Consider the following 17,371-nt stretch of genomic DNA (forward strand, 5'->3'; position numbering starts at 1 on the left):
TGGCAATTTCAGATAATGTTTTGTGTTAATCTTGTGTTTAGACAACATTTAATGTTTGGGAGTTTCAATTTCTTTAACTAAATCATGTATTGATTTTGTATTGGCACAGACACTCATATCACTATTTTCGAACAATTTGAAAAGATACCAATCCTTAGTGTAAAAAATAGATGAGGGGGACTTAAATGATAAAATCCAAATCCGATAAATGGTACCAGTCAAAAGTTTGGCCACACTTTCTTATTTAAGTGAATGGGAAGGCATGTCCAAACTTATGACTGGTACTGTACTTTTTCTGTCAGGTCATCCGGTTCCCTACAGGGAAGACCTTTAGTTGTCAGTCCACAAACTTGGTCCCCTGCTGCTTTCGACCCTCTGACCTGCCTCCTCATGCTGAGAGCTATCATCTGGAAGTTTTAATATCAGGGCTGATGTCAGTGATTCATCCCAGATGGATGGACGGATGCGGAGAGAGAAAAAGAAGGAAGTAGATTTAACTCAGATTTCAAAAGCAATGAAATGGGGCAAATGAATAAATCATCTTAGCATAACTTAACTTCCAAGAGAGAGCAAGAGCTTTAACTGACTTGTGTGTCTAATTCTGTTACACTTTATACAGTAAATATTAAAGGAGCTAATATTGTATGATGGACGGGCACCTCTCTTCATGCAGTGGATCTTAGTGAAACTTAACTCACTTCTGCAGGTAATATTCAAGTCAACTCAGTTTCATAATCTTAACATTTTTGCTCAGTTTTTAGTGAGTCTTCTTTGTTTGTGCAAAGAAATAACTAAAGCACCAAAGTAAGCCTGCAACTAACAGTTGTTTGCATTATTATTTATCTGTTGAATTTCTGCTCTATAAGTTGTTTAGTCAATACAATGTCACAATTAAATAAAATGCTTGTCACAGTTACTCAGCCTATGGTTACATCTGCACATTTCCTTCCTTGTAAGACTAGCTGACCATAACCCAAAGATATTCAATTTGTTATTATATGAGAAGCAGCAAATCTTGAAACCAACAAATGTTGATATTCTTGCTTGATAAATTAATTAAACAATTTAATCAGTTTTTACAACTAGTGCAAAAGTGGGCAGAATCACACTCAGAAATGAAATGCACAGTAGATGCTGGCAGACAGGATCTTAAATAAGTCTACATTTAAACTGGCCCATCTGAGCGTGAATGTGTTGTACATCTATATCATACGACGCAGCGATGATGACATTTGGATCTATTAAACATTTAGCTACACTGAACAGGGAGGCCCCATCACGATTCCAAATGTGACCCTGACCTGCAGCTGCTTTCTTGTGCATTCGTCCGCTTCCTCTCAGCTGACAGCATGAACACACTGGTTAAGGAAATGTCTCCTCAGATCACTCAGCACTGAAACACAGGCAGCACATGCAGCAGCAGCAGTAACTGTACATCACTGCAGACGGAAAGTATTATCATCTTTTATGTGGCTCAGTGTTACGACTTCTTTAGTTACGCTGACTTTTGGATGTTCAGAACAAAAAATGAATTAAACCACCAAGCAAAGACAAAACCGTTTTCCTCGCAATGAAAGCACTCTGATCAAAGTGTTATGACTTAAAAAAACAAAACATAGATGTCTCCCACATACACTCTGCCAGAAGAGATTAAAAACTGAACTATGAACCTAAAAGACAATCCTGAGCATCACTTCTTTAATTAGTCTGTCATTATGTGTAGGGATCAATCAATTAACTCATTCAGAATGATCTCAAAATAATCAACTGAATAGCAAAGAAAGGCTGTGCTAAGTAGAAACTCAGAGCTTTCACAGAGCAATATATGAGTAGTGAACCAAGAGGTAATCGTGACTGCAGGACTAGTCAACCCCCAAAGTTCATATTAATTATGCATCTGGTCTATTAATGGTCTTTCTGTACAAGTGAAAGCATTTAACTCATTATGTTATGTCATTTATCTGCACTGTAGTAGTGAGAGTAATTGAATGAGATGACACACTTTCATATTTTAGATTTAGAGGAAACAAGATAAGGCACTGTAATGATGCAATGTCTGACAGTTAATGTAATCATTCGTAGAGATGTAATAACTCTCATTCCTAATCTATTAAATGTGTAATAGAAACCAATCAATATACTGCAGCTGCCAGGTAATGTCATAAACAATAATTATTTTTATCAAATCATGGCAATTGCTATTATGGCCAGAGATAAAGTAATTTATCTTATATTGCATTCATTCCCTCAATTGCATTTTTAGAAGGTATTAAAATAACTAGCAATTATTACATTATAGAGAGAATGACAGAATATAGGCAAATAGTGATTAATAGTGCTCAAACAAAGGTAATTTGCATTGAGATACATAAAAAACATGTGTGTGCTTTGAAGACACTGATGAAATATATTATATACTATACTGTATATGTATATCTTTCTGCATCATCAAAGTGTTGGAGCATAATTTTCCTCTCTGTTCCTTTCCTTCTTTTAGATATTTTCTGTTTATAGAGTTTACACTGTTGTACTTATTAGAATATGATAAATTAGGAGTTATAATCCTAGTAAGAGCATATAAGTAATGTTGTAAATCAAGTATAGAAATGATTACATCTCCAGTTGCTACAAGATAAACACAGTGATTTCATTTTCTGGACTATACTTACTCTAAAGTAGGACTTATGTGTACCTGTATGTTGCTATTAAAAGTTAATTATTGGCTTTTGGTACAAACATATCTTTTTACAGTTTGTCCCCTAGAAGCAGATTCATAGTCTTTAGCTACCAAATATGTTAGTACACTGCCATCTAAAGTTCAGGATGTGTCACTACAGGAATTGTAGAACTGACTATCTCGCTGTCTGTCAACACATCGATAGCCCAGGTCCTTCTGAGTGACAGGAGCTATCACAATTATTATCACAATTAACCCTTACTTGTAAGTAGTTATGGTCAGCCAAGTGACATGTGCCCAATAAAGTCTGGTTGTTTCTCATTCTTCTAAATGGGGAAATGGGCTGTAAGGAGTTCACTGAATGGTTGTTTGTGTTATTTATTGGTGATGATACTTAATTTAACCAATTGCATTATGATTGTTCCAAGTACTAATTTTGAAAGGTCAGTGGCATGGTCTGAAATGGTCTAAAATTTGCTTTGAGTAAATGTTTGTTGTTGTACCTTTTCAATGTTTGTTTTTTTAATTAATTGATTAATGCTGTTGAGAGCCCATTCTTGTCAGTTTCACCACACAACTTCAAATATTTAACTGATCAGTTGGGTTTCTGTTGTAAAATGAGCTGTCGTCATCGACACCTTTGGAATTATAGTAAAGCATTTTGTAATGCATTTTCTCAAGGTGATCCTAAGTAACATAATTCAAGTCAATAATAAGTATAAGTAAGTTTAAGTAATGGACATTTTCATATCAGATAGTTCTTATGTTTTTAAATATTTCTGGTTATTCTCAAAAAGAAAATGTGCAACACACCCATATTTGATGTTCTTAAGTGATGCACACATATATACAGTAGGCACATATATAGGTATACACAGTATTGGGACAATAGATTAAGACAAAAACTTTTTCAATGCATTGGGAAAGTGAAGTACCAGATTAGTGAAGAAGAGAAACCAATAGTTAAAAGATGCCTTTATTTGTGATACATTTTCATATGTAATGGGAAAAGAGACATCAGGTTTTGTGTCAAACTCAGTGCCTGATCAACCACTTCAAAAACACAGGTCTAACTTTTGCTTTACTGCAAATAATGAAGGTTAAACATATACATTTGATCTGATATTTAAGTTTCATGGAGAACTGCAGAATTTTGCTTCGGAGATAAAAAGTTGGAAAAATCTAATCTTGATTTTAATGTTCTGCTTGGATAATTTCTCTATTAAGCTGATTTGTGACGTCAGATGATCTGAGCATGTTTATCTCCAAAGTTTGTTATATCACCAACCCCCTGTCACTGAGTCATCTCATTCCTCTGTGTGATGTCATTAGCCAGATGACCACTAATGACGGGTTACAAGCTGTGAAAGATCGTCAGAATCAGTCATGTGGCTGAGCATGGGCTGACAGGGAAACAGCTGGTTTAATACATGAAAGAGGTGTTAAAGAAGCGTGTCAGAAACAAACCTGTCGTCAACATTGTGCTTCATATTATGTTACAGTATTTAGGTAAGTATTGGTTTAGCTTGGTGCTGAGTTATCTTCATTCCTGCCTCTACAATGCTTTAGATTTACATATCAGAACCAGTTCAGTCATATAATGTTGCTTCACTTTGTGGCTATGTTTAGGATTTTCAAATTGAACATAATAATCAAAAGTTAGGATTGTGCTTTGGGACACAAGGGTCAGGATATGTCAGGATAAAGTGATCTTTTTAATCTGTGTGTATGTCAAAGAAACTGTTGTGATAAACTGCATTATTTGCTGTGGAACTTGTACATACATAAAAACAATTAAATCAAGATAAGTTCAGCAGAAATCATACACCTTGATCTATGATTTTATCATCCTGTTTGTCTATGCTGTATTTATTTAATATTGCTATCTTTGGTCTGTACAAACATCTATTGCATGTGTGTCCATCCTAGAGGAGGGATCCCTCCTCCTTTACGCTTTCAGAGGTTTTATTTCTTCACTTTTGTCCCTGTTCGATGATTTTTCTAGAAAGTATTTTGAATATTTGTATCTAGGGTCTAAGGATAGAGGATGTTTTAGTATTGTACAGATTGTAAAGCCAACTGAGGCAAATTTGTGATATTGGGCTATAAAAATGTAAATTGTCTTGACTTAATTAAATTCACTTAATAAAGACAACATTAGAGGGCAGAAGAGAATAATAGAGTTTTAACTGCTCTGACTGCTCTTAAAGGCAGTCAGAGTTGGAGCACAATGTAGATCCTCTGGTAATTTATTCATATGTAACATATGAGTCAGCAAAGATGTGCCATTAATCATTAACAATTAATTGTTCTCTGGGTAAGAAGAGGGGAAATGCTAAGTAAAACGCAGTGCTGTAAAGTGATGAGCACATACAAGTAGGTCTACTACTGAGACACATCAGTGTTGGATCGCTGAATAAGTCTTCCACTTAAGTCAATATTGGATTTGTTAGATGTTTAAAATCAGCAGTGATGATAAAGTAATTGAGGGTGCATAGAGTAAGGGGTGTGTTTAGTTAGTAGATTTCCCCACACAAAAACAACAAAAGATGAATTATACTGCCCTCTAGTGAAGCATAAGTGCAAATAGGGCTTTCATAACTATGATAGTTTGAAGGGTGTAACTTTTTAATGATTTTGTTTCCAAATGTGTGACATAATGTTGGACAAAATTAACTTTGCAAAATTACAGGCATATATATTGAAAAGCACATTTGTATATACAGTTTTAGGGTGCATACTTTAATTGAGGAGATCAACACCTGAAATGTTTCTCTAGACAGAGAAGAAAGACGACACGTGGTTGTTGTGGCAGATTTTAATTTTCATCTGACACTTCATTGTTGTTATAACAAACAAACTGACAGAATACTGCGTACACAGCAAACAGACAGAAAAGCTCAATTCAAAAGGATACAAATATAAGAAACAACACAAACAGCAATGCCAAGACTTTTAAAAAAGTGACCCCCACAATGCCTGTAAAGTCAAGTCCATCATATAATGACAAATAGCAATCATTGTACATTAGTCACACTTGTGTGAACTTGAGAGAGGTGCTTTCTCTAAAAACAGTTGAAGCATGATGGTGTTCTATGATACTGCAAATAGCCCTAATGTGTAGATACTGCATTAGTGGTAACCAATATCCATGTTATGAACACCACGACTGAGTGGACGCTCGTTATGTTCAGCAATAACAGTGAGAATAAAAATTATCTAAAGGGTTTTAGTTTTTTTAATAGCAGCATAAAAAGTACCACTACTCTGTTGTTCTTACAGAAGATGGAAAAAAGTGACCATTTTGGCACAATACTTTCACCTCGGGTTAAAACATGACAAAATACAGAAATGCAACACAGAGTATACGAATACAGCCAAAACAACTTCACTTTGTACTTCATGATTGAAAAATAGGCTACATGAAGTTAAATTATAGTCTCAACTTCAGCAAAACCAAATAAACCATAAGACAAATAAACACGTTGCTTATTTGATACAGATAACCATTGAACACTTGGTAAGTAGTCACAAACTATTCCAAAACACCAGGCGTCTATCAACTTCAAATGAGCGAAGATGTGCTGCAGGTTTTATATAAATAATATATTCACAGAGGAGTACGGCCATAAACTACACCTGGGTTTAATTCATTTTTCATTTGTTTTGAACATTCAGAAGGTGTTTTGCTGCCATCTTGTGGCCATTTTTGCTAGCTGTGAAAATAATTCAGCTTCTTTATTTTAAGCCTATCATCAAAGCACTGATAATAGTTTGATAAAACAATATGCACTCAAGATCCACTCCACTCTATTTACAGAGCTTTCAACTGTATCACACCATCTGCATTTTGCTCAGTTGTCATGGAGATGGATCTGTTAACATTTGAACGCAGGAGCTGTGATTTCATCTGAAGCACTTTTAGGACTTCTCATCGGTTTAGGCTTACATTTTAATCAAATTTGTTTCAAGTCAACAAAGTCATCTCTACGACAAGTTGATGAAGACCATTTGATATGTGTTAAAGCTCCAGCAAAGATCTTGAGTTGGGATTATTCTTTCAAGCTTACCTAGGCCTATATTTATTTCTTGTTCTTTACTTGCTTGTATTCACTTCATTCTTTAAATATGTCGATTTTAAAATTTTAAAATGCAATTAAAGCTCATTTTCAGCTCCGAGGGTAGGATCTATCGCTTTTTTATGAAAAGCTCTAATTATTTCAAAGGGAAAAGCATATTTTCAGTTTTCCATGTCACCTCATGAACACACTGCAGTCTGCAATAAAATAATACATTTTCAATGACAGTAAGTTTAACTGGAGACACAAAATGGTACAACCTAATACAGCCAAACACAACAGCAATACAGTAGATGTGTATGACAATGCAGAAAATTCAGTGACACACAGGCTTACAGATGTCTTACATGTTTCTCTACTCCATCACAAATGATCCAAAGAAAAACAGGACAGAGAGACGATGATACAAGAGAGTGACTTGATACCCCAGACACAAAACCATTTTTATATTTTACCATTCTTTGATCCATTTTTAAGAATAATAATGCAGCATTTTAACTACAGTCCAAAAAGCTGAATTAAACATTAATTGGCCCCTTTCTTACAATGCTCAAGATCTTCGTTTGATATCACAGTGGTCAACCTTTTGGGCAATCAATAGCTAAAGTGCCCTCTCGTGTCCACGATGAATACACAAAAGACTGTGCAGATATTATTATTCTCTATTTTATTTCCCTTCTCAGCCTACAACACTTGGCTAGTGGAGGCAGCATAACAGCTGCAGCTTATCATTGTTTTTATTCATTTTTCTTTCACATTTAAAAACACCAAATACAAATAGATGTAAACTAGCCAAATACATTTCCTGTACACCAAAACATGATAAAGTGCATTCCTCTTTGCCATAGACCTCCATTATGCTCCAAAAACACATTAGTGAGACACACTGTAAAGGATGAACATGGACACTGTATATACCTCACGGTGCTGTGCTCTGAATATGTATTCATCCACTTGTGAAAATAGTCCCAAATCAATGTGCTACTTATTCCTGTATGAGTTATGTTAAAAACTACAGTGCCCAGGTCTTTTAGGAAACTTGACAGCTTTTTGTGTTTTTTGGAAAAGGACACGTTTCTGCAAGGCTTTTTAAAAATGTGTGTCAAGAACAGATGAGGGGGTGAGGAAGCATTATTGGTTTTGATGTTTTCATTTGATTCTCTGACTAATGAAGGTAAAAGTATGAACCCTTCACTGGAAAGTACTTTTGTGATCAGTTGTGAGTGTTTTAACCATCAGGTTGAGAACCACAGCCTTTTCTCGTCTCAGTATGAAAGTCATGTTGTCGGTGTTGGGTCAGCCTCTCTCCCTGCAGTTAAAATCACTCAGGAGTTCAAACATGAAGCAGATAATGGGAAAAAGTAACTAAAAGCACAATTTGGCTTCAGTCTTTGACACAATGAACAAGTATAATTTTCCAAACAGAAAAAAACACTCTTTCAAAATTCAATCGCAAATACATCAAACTCACATTTCAATGTTATGATATTAGCAGCATCAGGTACAGTGATTCATAATGATGCTGTAAGGAAAAGAAAATGGTTTTAATTTTCTTCTCAAAATACTTGAGACAAACAACATGTAACACGAACAAGACAAATCAAATTCAAGTAACCACAGTCAACACTTCATCTTTCTTCAAATACATTTAAAGTCAAGAAACCTTTTCACTGTTCATTTTAAAATTTACTGTGAATTTGTGGTAGTCAGCAGCATCCTCTGATGGAAATGCTAATTGCACAATGTCTTTCAATCTTTTCCAGGGTAAAACATCTGTACTGCTGTTTGAAACTATTAGAAATGCAGCAATTTTGTCCATATCTACAGTACATACACAACATGGTGAGTGCATGATTTCCACTCACATATCTACAATCTTCTACCTCAGTAATGTCTCCAGATCGTCTGTCCCCTCTAAAACCTCAACCGGTGACTCCTCTGGAGTACAGCGCTCCTCCTGTTGTTCCTGTGAGATGTGACTCGGTGCATCCATCAAGGTAACATAACTTCCTTTCTTCCTCCTCTTGCTCTTTTCTTTCTTTCCTGCTGAGCTGAGTTACTTCCGTCAGCCAGAGAGTCACAGAGCTGAGACTTTGATGATATTGGTGCCAGCTGAGCTTGTTGTGGTCTGGATGCTCGGGGGTGGAGGGTGAGCTGGCGGTGGGGGCGGCCTCCGCTGCGGCGGCCCATGGAGGCCATCCCCATCAGGGGTCAAAGCAGGTGGCGTCGGAAGGCTGATGATTGCTGTGGTGATCCGGCCACCTTTGCAGTTGATCCTGCTGCTGTCATCAGTTTTCAGGTTGAGGTTTGAACGACTATGAAAGGAAACAGAACAAGAGGGAGAATATCTATGATTATGTACAATGAAATCTAAACAGACTGCTTCTTGACCGTACCAACAGGTTCCAACCACAAAAAAATGACCAACTTCCCTTTAACCACTTAGACCTTAAAGGAAAGATCTTAAAAAGTCAAAGTCTGAAAACAACAGTTGAACACTGAAAGAGTTTAGAGTGGATTTTTGGACATTAGGAAAGAATCTTTGAGTGGTCAGTATGAACAGGAAGAATTATATTAAGTTATTACCAATTTCAGTAGACATAGGGGCATGTTGTTTTGAGACAAACTTGAACCTATCCTTTAACAGTAGATCCATTGCATACATTGCACTCATAATAGCAAAATGAAAAGGACGACCCCTTGATCTTGTTGCAAGTACAGAACTTTGAAATAGAGGGCAGCCTGCTTTGGTGGGAGTTTTAATAGTTTTTGGCATGAATAAAGAAGGGACCATGTGTATATGTTAGGCTGTGAAAAGAAGCTTCCCCTTGAATAAATAAAGACCATTTATCAATGTACAGATTCAGTGAACAATTTCTTTAAAAAAAGGCCATGAAAATCCATTAATTAGTTTATCTTGTCTGGAACTGTGGTTGTGATAATTCTGTCCACAAGATGAAGTCCAGACATATTGAACATATTTTTCCACAGACTCAACAAACACAATAACAGATAATGAAACCTGCGTTGTCTAATTTTCATTTATACAAGTCCAGACAACGTGTAACTGCGTCAATAAATCTGGCTGAATGTGAAAGGAGAAGATCAGAGAAACAGACAGAGACTCTCATCAAAAAGATAACAGATTTTGTTTTGCAATGTTCCGGCTGACTCCTGACTTTGTTGGATATCATACGATTTGTCATTTGTGCAAACAAAGTGTATGGACAATAAATTGTATGATATCCAAAAGGGTCAGCTTGCCCTAATTTACAAAAGATATATTCTTCCATTTCCTCTACATCCAGTTGTATCTATTCATATATTTTCTTTTTTATCTGTAGAGATCTAGTGATATCCATCTCAGACACTTCTGCTTGCAACCCAATACAATGACGGTGAATGGTATATTGTTTGTGTTGCTGCACTGTAATATGACATTTGAAAACTCCACACCAAGTCATCTTTCAATAATCAATGTCGTGGTGACTTAGAATAATCCACAGACCTTACTGTTATTTGTGGGAGAAAATCTATTTTTTCGTCTGAATGTTGCAGCCAATCTGGAGCCACAAAAATGTTTTTGTGCACTGTGTTCTACACATTTTGTTCTGTTGAATTAAATGTACCTTACATCATGATGCATCATAAGCCATCTGTGACATAGTCTGTTGAGATAATATGACTATAAGTATTCGTCTTTTCCCCAACCACCATCTTCTAACACACATTATATAAACTCATTATAACACAGTTGTTGCCTCAGAGAATTTGTTATTTTGTTTAAAGTAGTTTCTAATGAGAGAGAAGATTTTAAAATCTTGGCTCTGAAACATTCAGCATAGCCTTTCAACACTAGAACATGTTTTATTATATTTGAAACCAACTCAAACAGCAAAGTGGGAATATTGTAAGCAGTTGTAAATATTTCCCCTTCACAAAGTCGCCACAGCTCAGGTAACATCGTGGATACTGAGCGTCCGTCTCTTCTCTGATGCTGCTGGCGTGTCTGTATCTTTCACCTGGCGGTCTGTGATGGTGCGTCACCACACTGTATGTGGATGGCACTGAGCTCCTGCAGGGGACCTTGGTGTGAGGGTGTCACGATGGCATTAGGCAGAGGACTGTTCCTCTTTACTCTGCGGCCACAGCAGGTACTCATGGAGCTGTCATGGCTTGATATAGAGGGGCTGCGGGAGGGGAAGCTCTGCAGTGCAGTTTCTAAACAGTTCTGCTCATACATCTGCTCGTCCACAAACTCGTGAGCCTGGAGAGCAGAGACAGGATAATACGTAAAAACAAACTGCGAGGAAGCAGGAAAGAAGAGGGGAAACAGAAAAGATGTAAGTAAACAAAAGACAAACTCAGGAGACATGAAGCCTGAAGTGATATATCATCTCTAATTTTAGAAATAAATACCGCAATTAAATAATTAATAGTGATTATAATCAACTAATAGTTGAACAAACTGTCACTGTTTCATACTAATGTGTTGTTTTTGACACCAAAAACAGAAATGCCCAAAACACACCTCTACACACTGATGAGTACAAAACACAAATCAAAAATACTGATTGCAGACCGCTATTACCTCTTCTTACTGTACACACATTAGGCCTCATGCAAGAACATTTGTATTCTTATCCTAAAACTTTTGTTTCCTGTGATTTTTGATCGTACAAGTGTTCCAAGTCAGACTCAACACATTTTCTCAAACCTGTCAATAACTGCTTGTTTTAGCCTGATGAATACCACCTGTTCATGAGTAGGTTTATTTTTAATGTAATCAATGCCACTAAAATTGACAGATAAGAGTTAATGCACTGCTCCAGAAATCAGCTTCAAGTTCATTCAGATTAAAACATTATAATTCTAAATCAAAAAAGAAAGACTCAACATAAAAGTCTGTTCATGACTTGTATGACAGATCTGGACCACTTGTACATTTCTAATCTTCAATTCTAATTATGATATATATATATTGATGATTTCCATATATTTTCATAAAACACTCGAATTAATCCATGCATATGAGTGATTCTTGCATGAGGTCACTGTCTAGTCAGTGAAGTACCAAAATAGAATATGAACAACAGGAAACTTTTTTGTTGCGAATTGTTTCTTGCTTCTAAGTGGTTTTGAACAGAGATTTGACGTGGGGGCAGACATCACTGTCACTGTGATAGACATCTTAGACAGAAATAAAACTCCTTTTTAGATGTGCTTTGGAGGATTTGGGAGCTACAGACTAAGTCACTGTCAACTCGACCAAAAGTCGGGAGAGACTCAGAAGCTAGACATTTCTCTGTTCTCTAGCAGGGGTTTCGATTGACATTGAAATGAGAATAGCTGGTCCACCTTAAATGTCAGTCCCCCTGAAGCAATGGCGGATTTAGATAGGGGTGATATGAGCAGTTGCCCAGGGCATCATCTTGCTGGGGGCAATCACTCATTTGTGCGCCGCATCAATTATATAATGTCACCGTGTGTGCAGTAGGCGCCCTTGTTCTAGTTTGTGAACTGCAGCTTCTGCCTGCTGACAAGATGTCACAGTCAGATGTAGGAATTGGGGAGAGGGGCTGTGGTAGGTTGACCTCAGATCTCTTCACTGAAAGCTGTAGGTAGGAGGAGTGGAGGAACTTAGGGCATCTAAGTTTGTATGGTAGCCTACGGATGCAAAAATTAAAATTTGTCAAATAAAAACAACACACGAAAAAGAAAACACCCAGCTTGGTCATGATTTTCAGTCTCAGGTCAGTGTTCCTTGTGTTATGGGAAACACTATAATTTTATGTTGTAAGGGCTTGGTACCCAATCTCTGAGTATGGGGATGACGATGTTATCGTCTGTTGCTAACTTTGGAGCTAACCCCCATCACTTTGTCACCATCTTGAGGAAACAACAAATGAGACTTTTCTAGGTCTGCAGCATTTACTAACTGACAAACTATAGCCTGGACTATACATTTACAGTCAGGCCGACAACTTACTGCCAACCTTTTCCTCTGCTCTGCTCGCATTCACACCACTTTTCTGCTGCTCTACTCACTTAACAACACACTCACTACACACATATATTATGCACTGGCCTAAAGGAGCTACACTATTCTTATAACAGTACATTTCTCATAGACATCCTTTAAAGAATGAGGAGAGGGAGGATTCTGGGATTTGATGCTTAAGTCGATGACTCAAAACAATTCCACAATAACGTAGTGTGTTATGCTCGAGCAGTATGCAGGGGAAAATCACTAGAAGTCCACTGATATTATTGATTGTGTGAATTTTTTGCATTGGCGCTCATAAATCACCCCTGCAGAATGAATATTGGAAAACATTGCCTGCATGTTATGCCTTTAAAGTGTTGCTGTTCATCATGTGTACCCACAGTGGTTTTCTCCAGACAGTGCAGTAGGTGGTGGTGTTGGCTCTCTATCAGAGAGGTGGTCTTTGTCATCTTCTGCTCATCTTCTTCTGTGCCCTGAGCAATAACACACACACACAAACATGTAGTTAGTAGGTGTTATCACATTTCTCATATGACACTGTTGTATTATTGTATCCCATCATTCACTGAAGACTGTTCAAAGTGAGTCTGGTGCTAAAATGACTTTTTTACTACCTAGTCTGAAAATGAACTTGGTCATCAAAGTCTGAAAATAAACTTTGTCATCAGTAATGAAAAGTCAGCTTTATGATGCTTTTGTTCTGCTTCATGTTACCCATTTTCAACTGAACCATGTTGGTTCATGCTTGTTGATTTCATTCTCATTTCCATTATGAGCAGGTAGCTAACAACGCATGCTCTTTGCTTTCAAATTATTTACTAGTCAATTAGTTACATAATGGACCACTTCTCTATTTGGTGTGAATTGATCCTTCAGCCTCAGGTCTGCCTGGGCAAGTGGTTTGTTTGTAATTTATTTTCTCCATTGTTCATCTTTTGTGTCATTAATACTGCATATTAGTTTTGGTCCTTGTGATATTTGTGAGCACTCTGCAAAACAATTTTACTTTCAGTTTATTGAACTATTAACATAAATTCGACAGCTGTGTTGTTGCCAGCTCTCTTACTTACAATAATTACTCTAACTAAGGTGCCATGGAGCATTATTTGATGCTCCAGGCAGCTGAGCAGTTATTGATGTGTGTTGGTTCATAAAGAGGAAAAACAGCAGAGTTGAGAAAACAGAAACAGAAACTTATGGAACCAATTTTTGGTACTTCTCCAAATGGGACTTGGTTTCAAAGCTGAGGCTCCAACATAGCTTAGTCTCAAAGTAATCACAATTGCCAAATAACATGGAAACTGAAAACAAAATTAATTCTCTCCCCACAGCACACACGCTTACTCAAAAGATTTGGGTAGGAGGCGATCCAACCCAAGGGCTCTCATTCAGATTCTAGACACATCAACAAAAGAGTGATGATGTGGGCAGGAGAACACTATACACCTTCTGATGTCTCAATGTTCGGATTTACCCTCTGGGAGACGCCTTTTCAAAGTCATTATACTGTGCAGCTATAGACTGAGGCCTGTATCAAGATTCAAGGCTCGGGGATCTTTTACTGTAAAGTAAAAAGGTGATTAGATGCCAAATATTTAAATATCTGAAGGGGAGAATGAGCTGAAGCTAGGGACACACAAAAAACACAAGGTGAACATCAGCTGAGCTGCCGTCAGCTACTTAAAAGTAGAAAGTGGATTTGAAACTAATAGCTACTTTCTCACTCACAGCAGATCGTTTTGCTGGTTCCTGTATATTATATCTTTCTAAGAGATGATCTGAGGCTTTTTAAAAAGCCCGCACCACAGTCTTGAGAACATAATTCTAGTGAATACATGCTATGTACCTTTTTATTTTAAAGGGCATACCCCGCCCCCCAGCTGTGTTCAGACCTCTCTTACAGAGGTCTGATTAGCTTGGTTGTTTTTCCAACCAGGGAAATAGTCAGTGAGCACAACACATGACTTAAATTCAGAAGCTGAGCAAATGCTCAATTCCTTTAAAGGATATTGAGAGGAAATCCTCCCATTATAAGCTATAGAGCACTAACATTTGCTTTTTCTACAAGGTTATCATAAAACTTGACAGGATTATTGATAAATCACCACCAGCAATGATGAGCATGTGATATGGGTAACCAATAAATAACCATGAAAAACCATAAAGGCCTTCAGGGACAACTGAAAATGCCAGCAGTGAACGTCTACTCTAACTACAGTTTATAAGAGAACCAGTAATTTTTTCATATATCCCCACTCACTCCCACCCCAGATCCATGCTGCACTACTGACTGACTGACAGCAGTGACACCACCGTAATTTGATGCGCCAGGACTCTGGCAGCCTCATCACAGACACAGAGAGGGATGGGGGTCGCTCTGCACTCACAGATGGCATTTATATGATAATTCTAACCACTTCCAGACACCCATCAGCTTTCACACTGGACTCGATTAGATCCAAATGGATTTTAGTAACCATCTGCAAGGAGGGAGTGTGTAACCGAAAGCAAGAGTGATGGACTGGGTGGGGAGGATATAGGCAATTTGCTCATGCATTACCAAACATATTTTTCCATGGTGATGACAAGTAAAAAAAAAAAAAAAGGATGAGTGAAAGGGGAGAAACATGGTGAGGTAGGTGCATGGTTAAAAAGTAGAAGGTCAGCTGATTTCTGCAGGTGGACATAAAGAGGACATGTAATAGGATTTTGACTGAGATAAACGCTGATTTTTGTGAAAATGTGTCTAAAGCCTTTTGTGGCTGCAGACAGAGCTGCTCAAAGAGTCCAACAATATTATAGAAGAGCAAAGCTAAATTGGTGGAGTACTTTTTAATTGTAGCAACACAGGCAGTTGGTTTCCAAGAAGTAGTTACAGCTAATAATTCCCTTTAAAACCATAACTTTTTATATGTCGGTTTGTGTACTGATTAAACAAGCAAGATATAATATGTTAAATACTAAGTGCTGAGTAATGCTTGAAAAGGACTACTTTGTATGACACATCATATAACTATGTTGAATGACAAAAGTTTATAGCTGTTACAAATGGCTACACTTGGGGGGGGGGTCATTGTGTGAATGACAGATTGTCTGTTTTGGCGTAGAGATGTGTAAATTCCTTATTAAACTCGTACTGATCCTTTACGCAGGCCCCTAGTTCAGACTCTGTCTAAAGAACACTGTTTTAGCTCCAGTCCCTTTAATGCGCCCTAACCCTAACCCAGTTCTGGCCAGTTCTGTTTGGCCAGCTCAGAGGCTGCCCCTCGGGGGACTTCCACCAGCCCTGGAACCTAGGTCAACAAATGATAGTAATAGGATTATACTACTTTTTCTCAATTTCGACATACGTTAACCTCAGGTTTTGGAACTTTGATTGTGTTGTTTGTTTTGTGTGTGTTGACATCGTAACAGTATATAAATACAGTAATAGAAAAACACTAAAAACATCATATGTCCCTCTTTAAAGTGTATAATATATATATATATATATATGCATAGACTGCAGCTGTCTATAACTATAAAGAGGAATAAAGAGAATCTTCCTCTTTAAGGCCATGAGCCTGGATGAGTTTGTTTTTGTGTATGTGTGTGTCCTCTACTGTCTTATTGCTAACTGGTGCAGTTTGAGCTACATATATTATTTTTAATGCACTGGACATTTAATTATCACTAAGAATAATACAACATGCAACAAAAGTAAAAAATAACCTCTGCTGCCTGAGCTTGCCAGTTTCATAAACATGGATTCAATCAAGTCTAGGACTGAAAAACAACTGAGAAAAGTACTCTGTGTGATAATACTGATAACACCCTCATGGAGGATTATTGGCACAACTCCTCTGCTATCACCCCTGCCCTGTATAACCACGGGAATATAATGACTCCAACTTCTGCTGCTCTTTTATAGCCTCCAAATGACTTTTAAATTGTTCTTTGGTTAATTATGGCAGTAATTGTCATTTTATGGGTGTGTAGATGTTTGCGTGCACCATGGATGTAAAATTACAGCTTCCAAAATATTGAGTTGCTGTGAACTGAAATAATTACCAGAGGGGTATTTGACAAGGAACAACATAATTAAGCTCTCATACTGAATTTCAATCTGCTGACTGTTCATGTCATTGTTAAACACATTTGAAATGACTTCCTTTGGTAATCATCATGCCCACTTTGCTGTTGGTGTTGCTCAAGTGTTCGGAGGGTCAGAGGTTTTTCTCACCGTCAGCTCCAGCAGTTCGTTGAGCAGTCCGTTGTGTTTACTCTGGAGGAAGGCGTTGGCGTTGCCGGACTTGGCTATTTTTATCCTGGCGAGTCTGGCTTTCTGGGCGTGGGAAGAAGAAGAGGGCACAGCATCAGACAGGGTGGGCGGGAGGTCACAGAAGATGACAAATGCCTTATTTAATGGTGAGAATCTGCCAACTCATCAGCCAAGCTCTGTAGTAATCTTTACAGCTACTACTGTACTGATTTTAGTCAACTATTTCAAATTTTATCCCTCACACAGGATGTACTTCAGGATGTATGATAAGAAGTGTTCTCTATAGAGCTTCTTATGCCTAGAATATATTGCTTGCCAACACACTGCATGCCAAAAAATACGTGGAC

The 17,371-nt window shown here is 37.5% G+C and overlaps 1 protein-coding gene across 1 annotated transcript in view; it reads right to left on the reverse strand.

Moving 5' to 3' along the window:
* Positions 1 to 8,833: 8,833 nt before the first annotated feature.
* Positions 8,834 to 17,371, reverse strand: part of LOC128354917 (potassium voltage-gated channel subfamily D member 3-like) — a 76,270-nt gene continuing 67,732 nt past the window's right edge. The window contains exons 3-6 of the mRNA XM_053315025.1: positions 16,986 to 17,087; positions 13,144 to 13,236; positions 10,779 to 11,023; positions 8,834 to 9,071 (exon numbers count right to left, since the gene is read on the reverse strand). Coding sequence (XP_053171000.1) covers positions 8,834 to 9,071; positions 10,779 to 11,023; positions 13,144 to 13,236; positions 16,986 to 17,087 — 678 coding nt within the window. The remainder of the gene's footprint in view (positions 9,072 to 10,778; positions 11,024 to 13,143; positions 13,237 to 16,985; positions 17,088 to 17,371) is intronic.

The sequence above is a fragment of the Scomber japonicus genome, chromosome 3, assembly GCF_027409825.1.
Source record: "Scomber japonicus isolate fScoJap1 chromosome 3, fScoJap1.pri, whole genome shotgun sequence".
In the NCBI taxonomy this organism is placed as follows: Eukaryota; Metazoa; Chordata; class Actinopteri; order Scombriformes; family Scombridae; genus Scomber; species Scomber japonicus.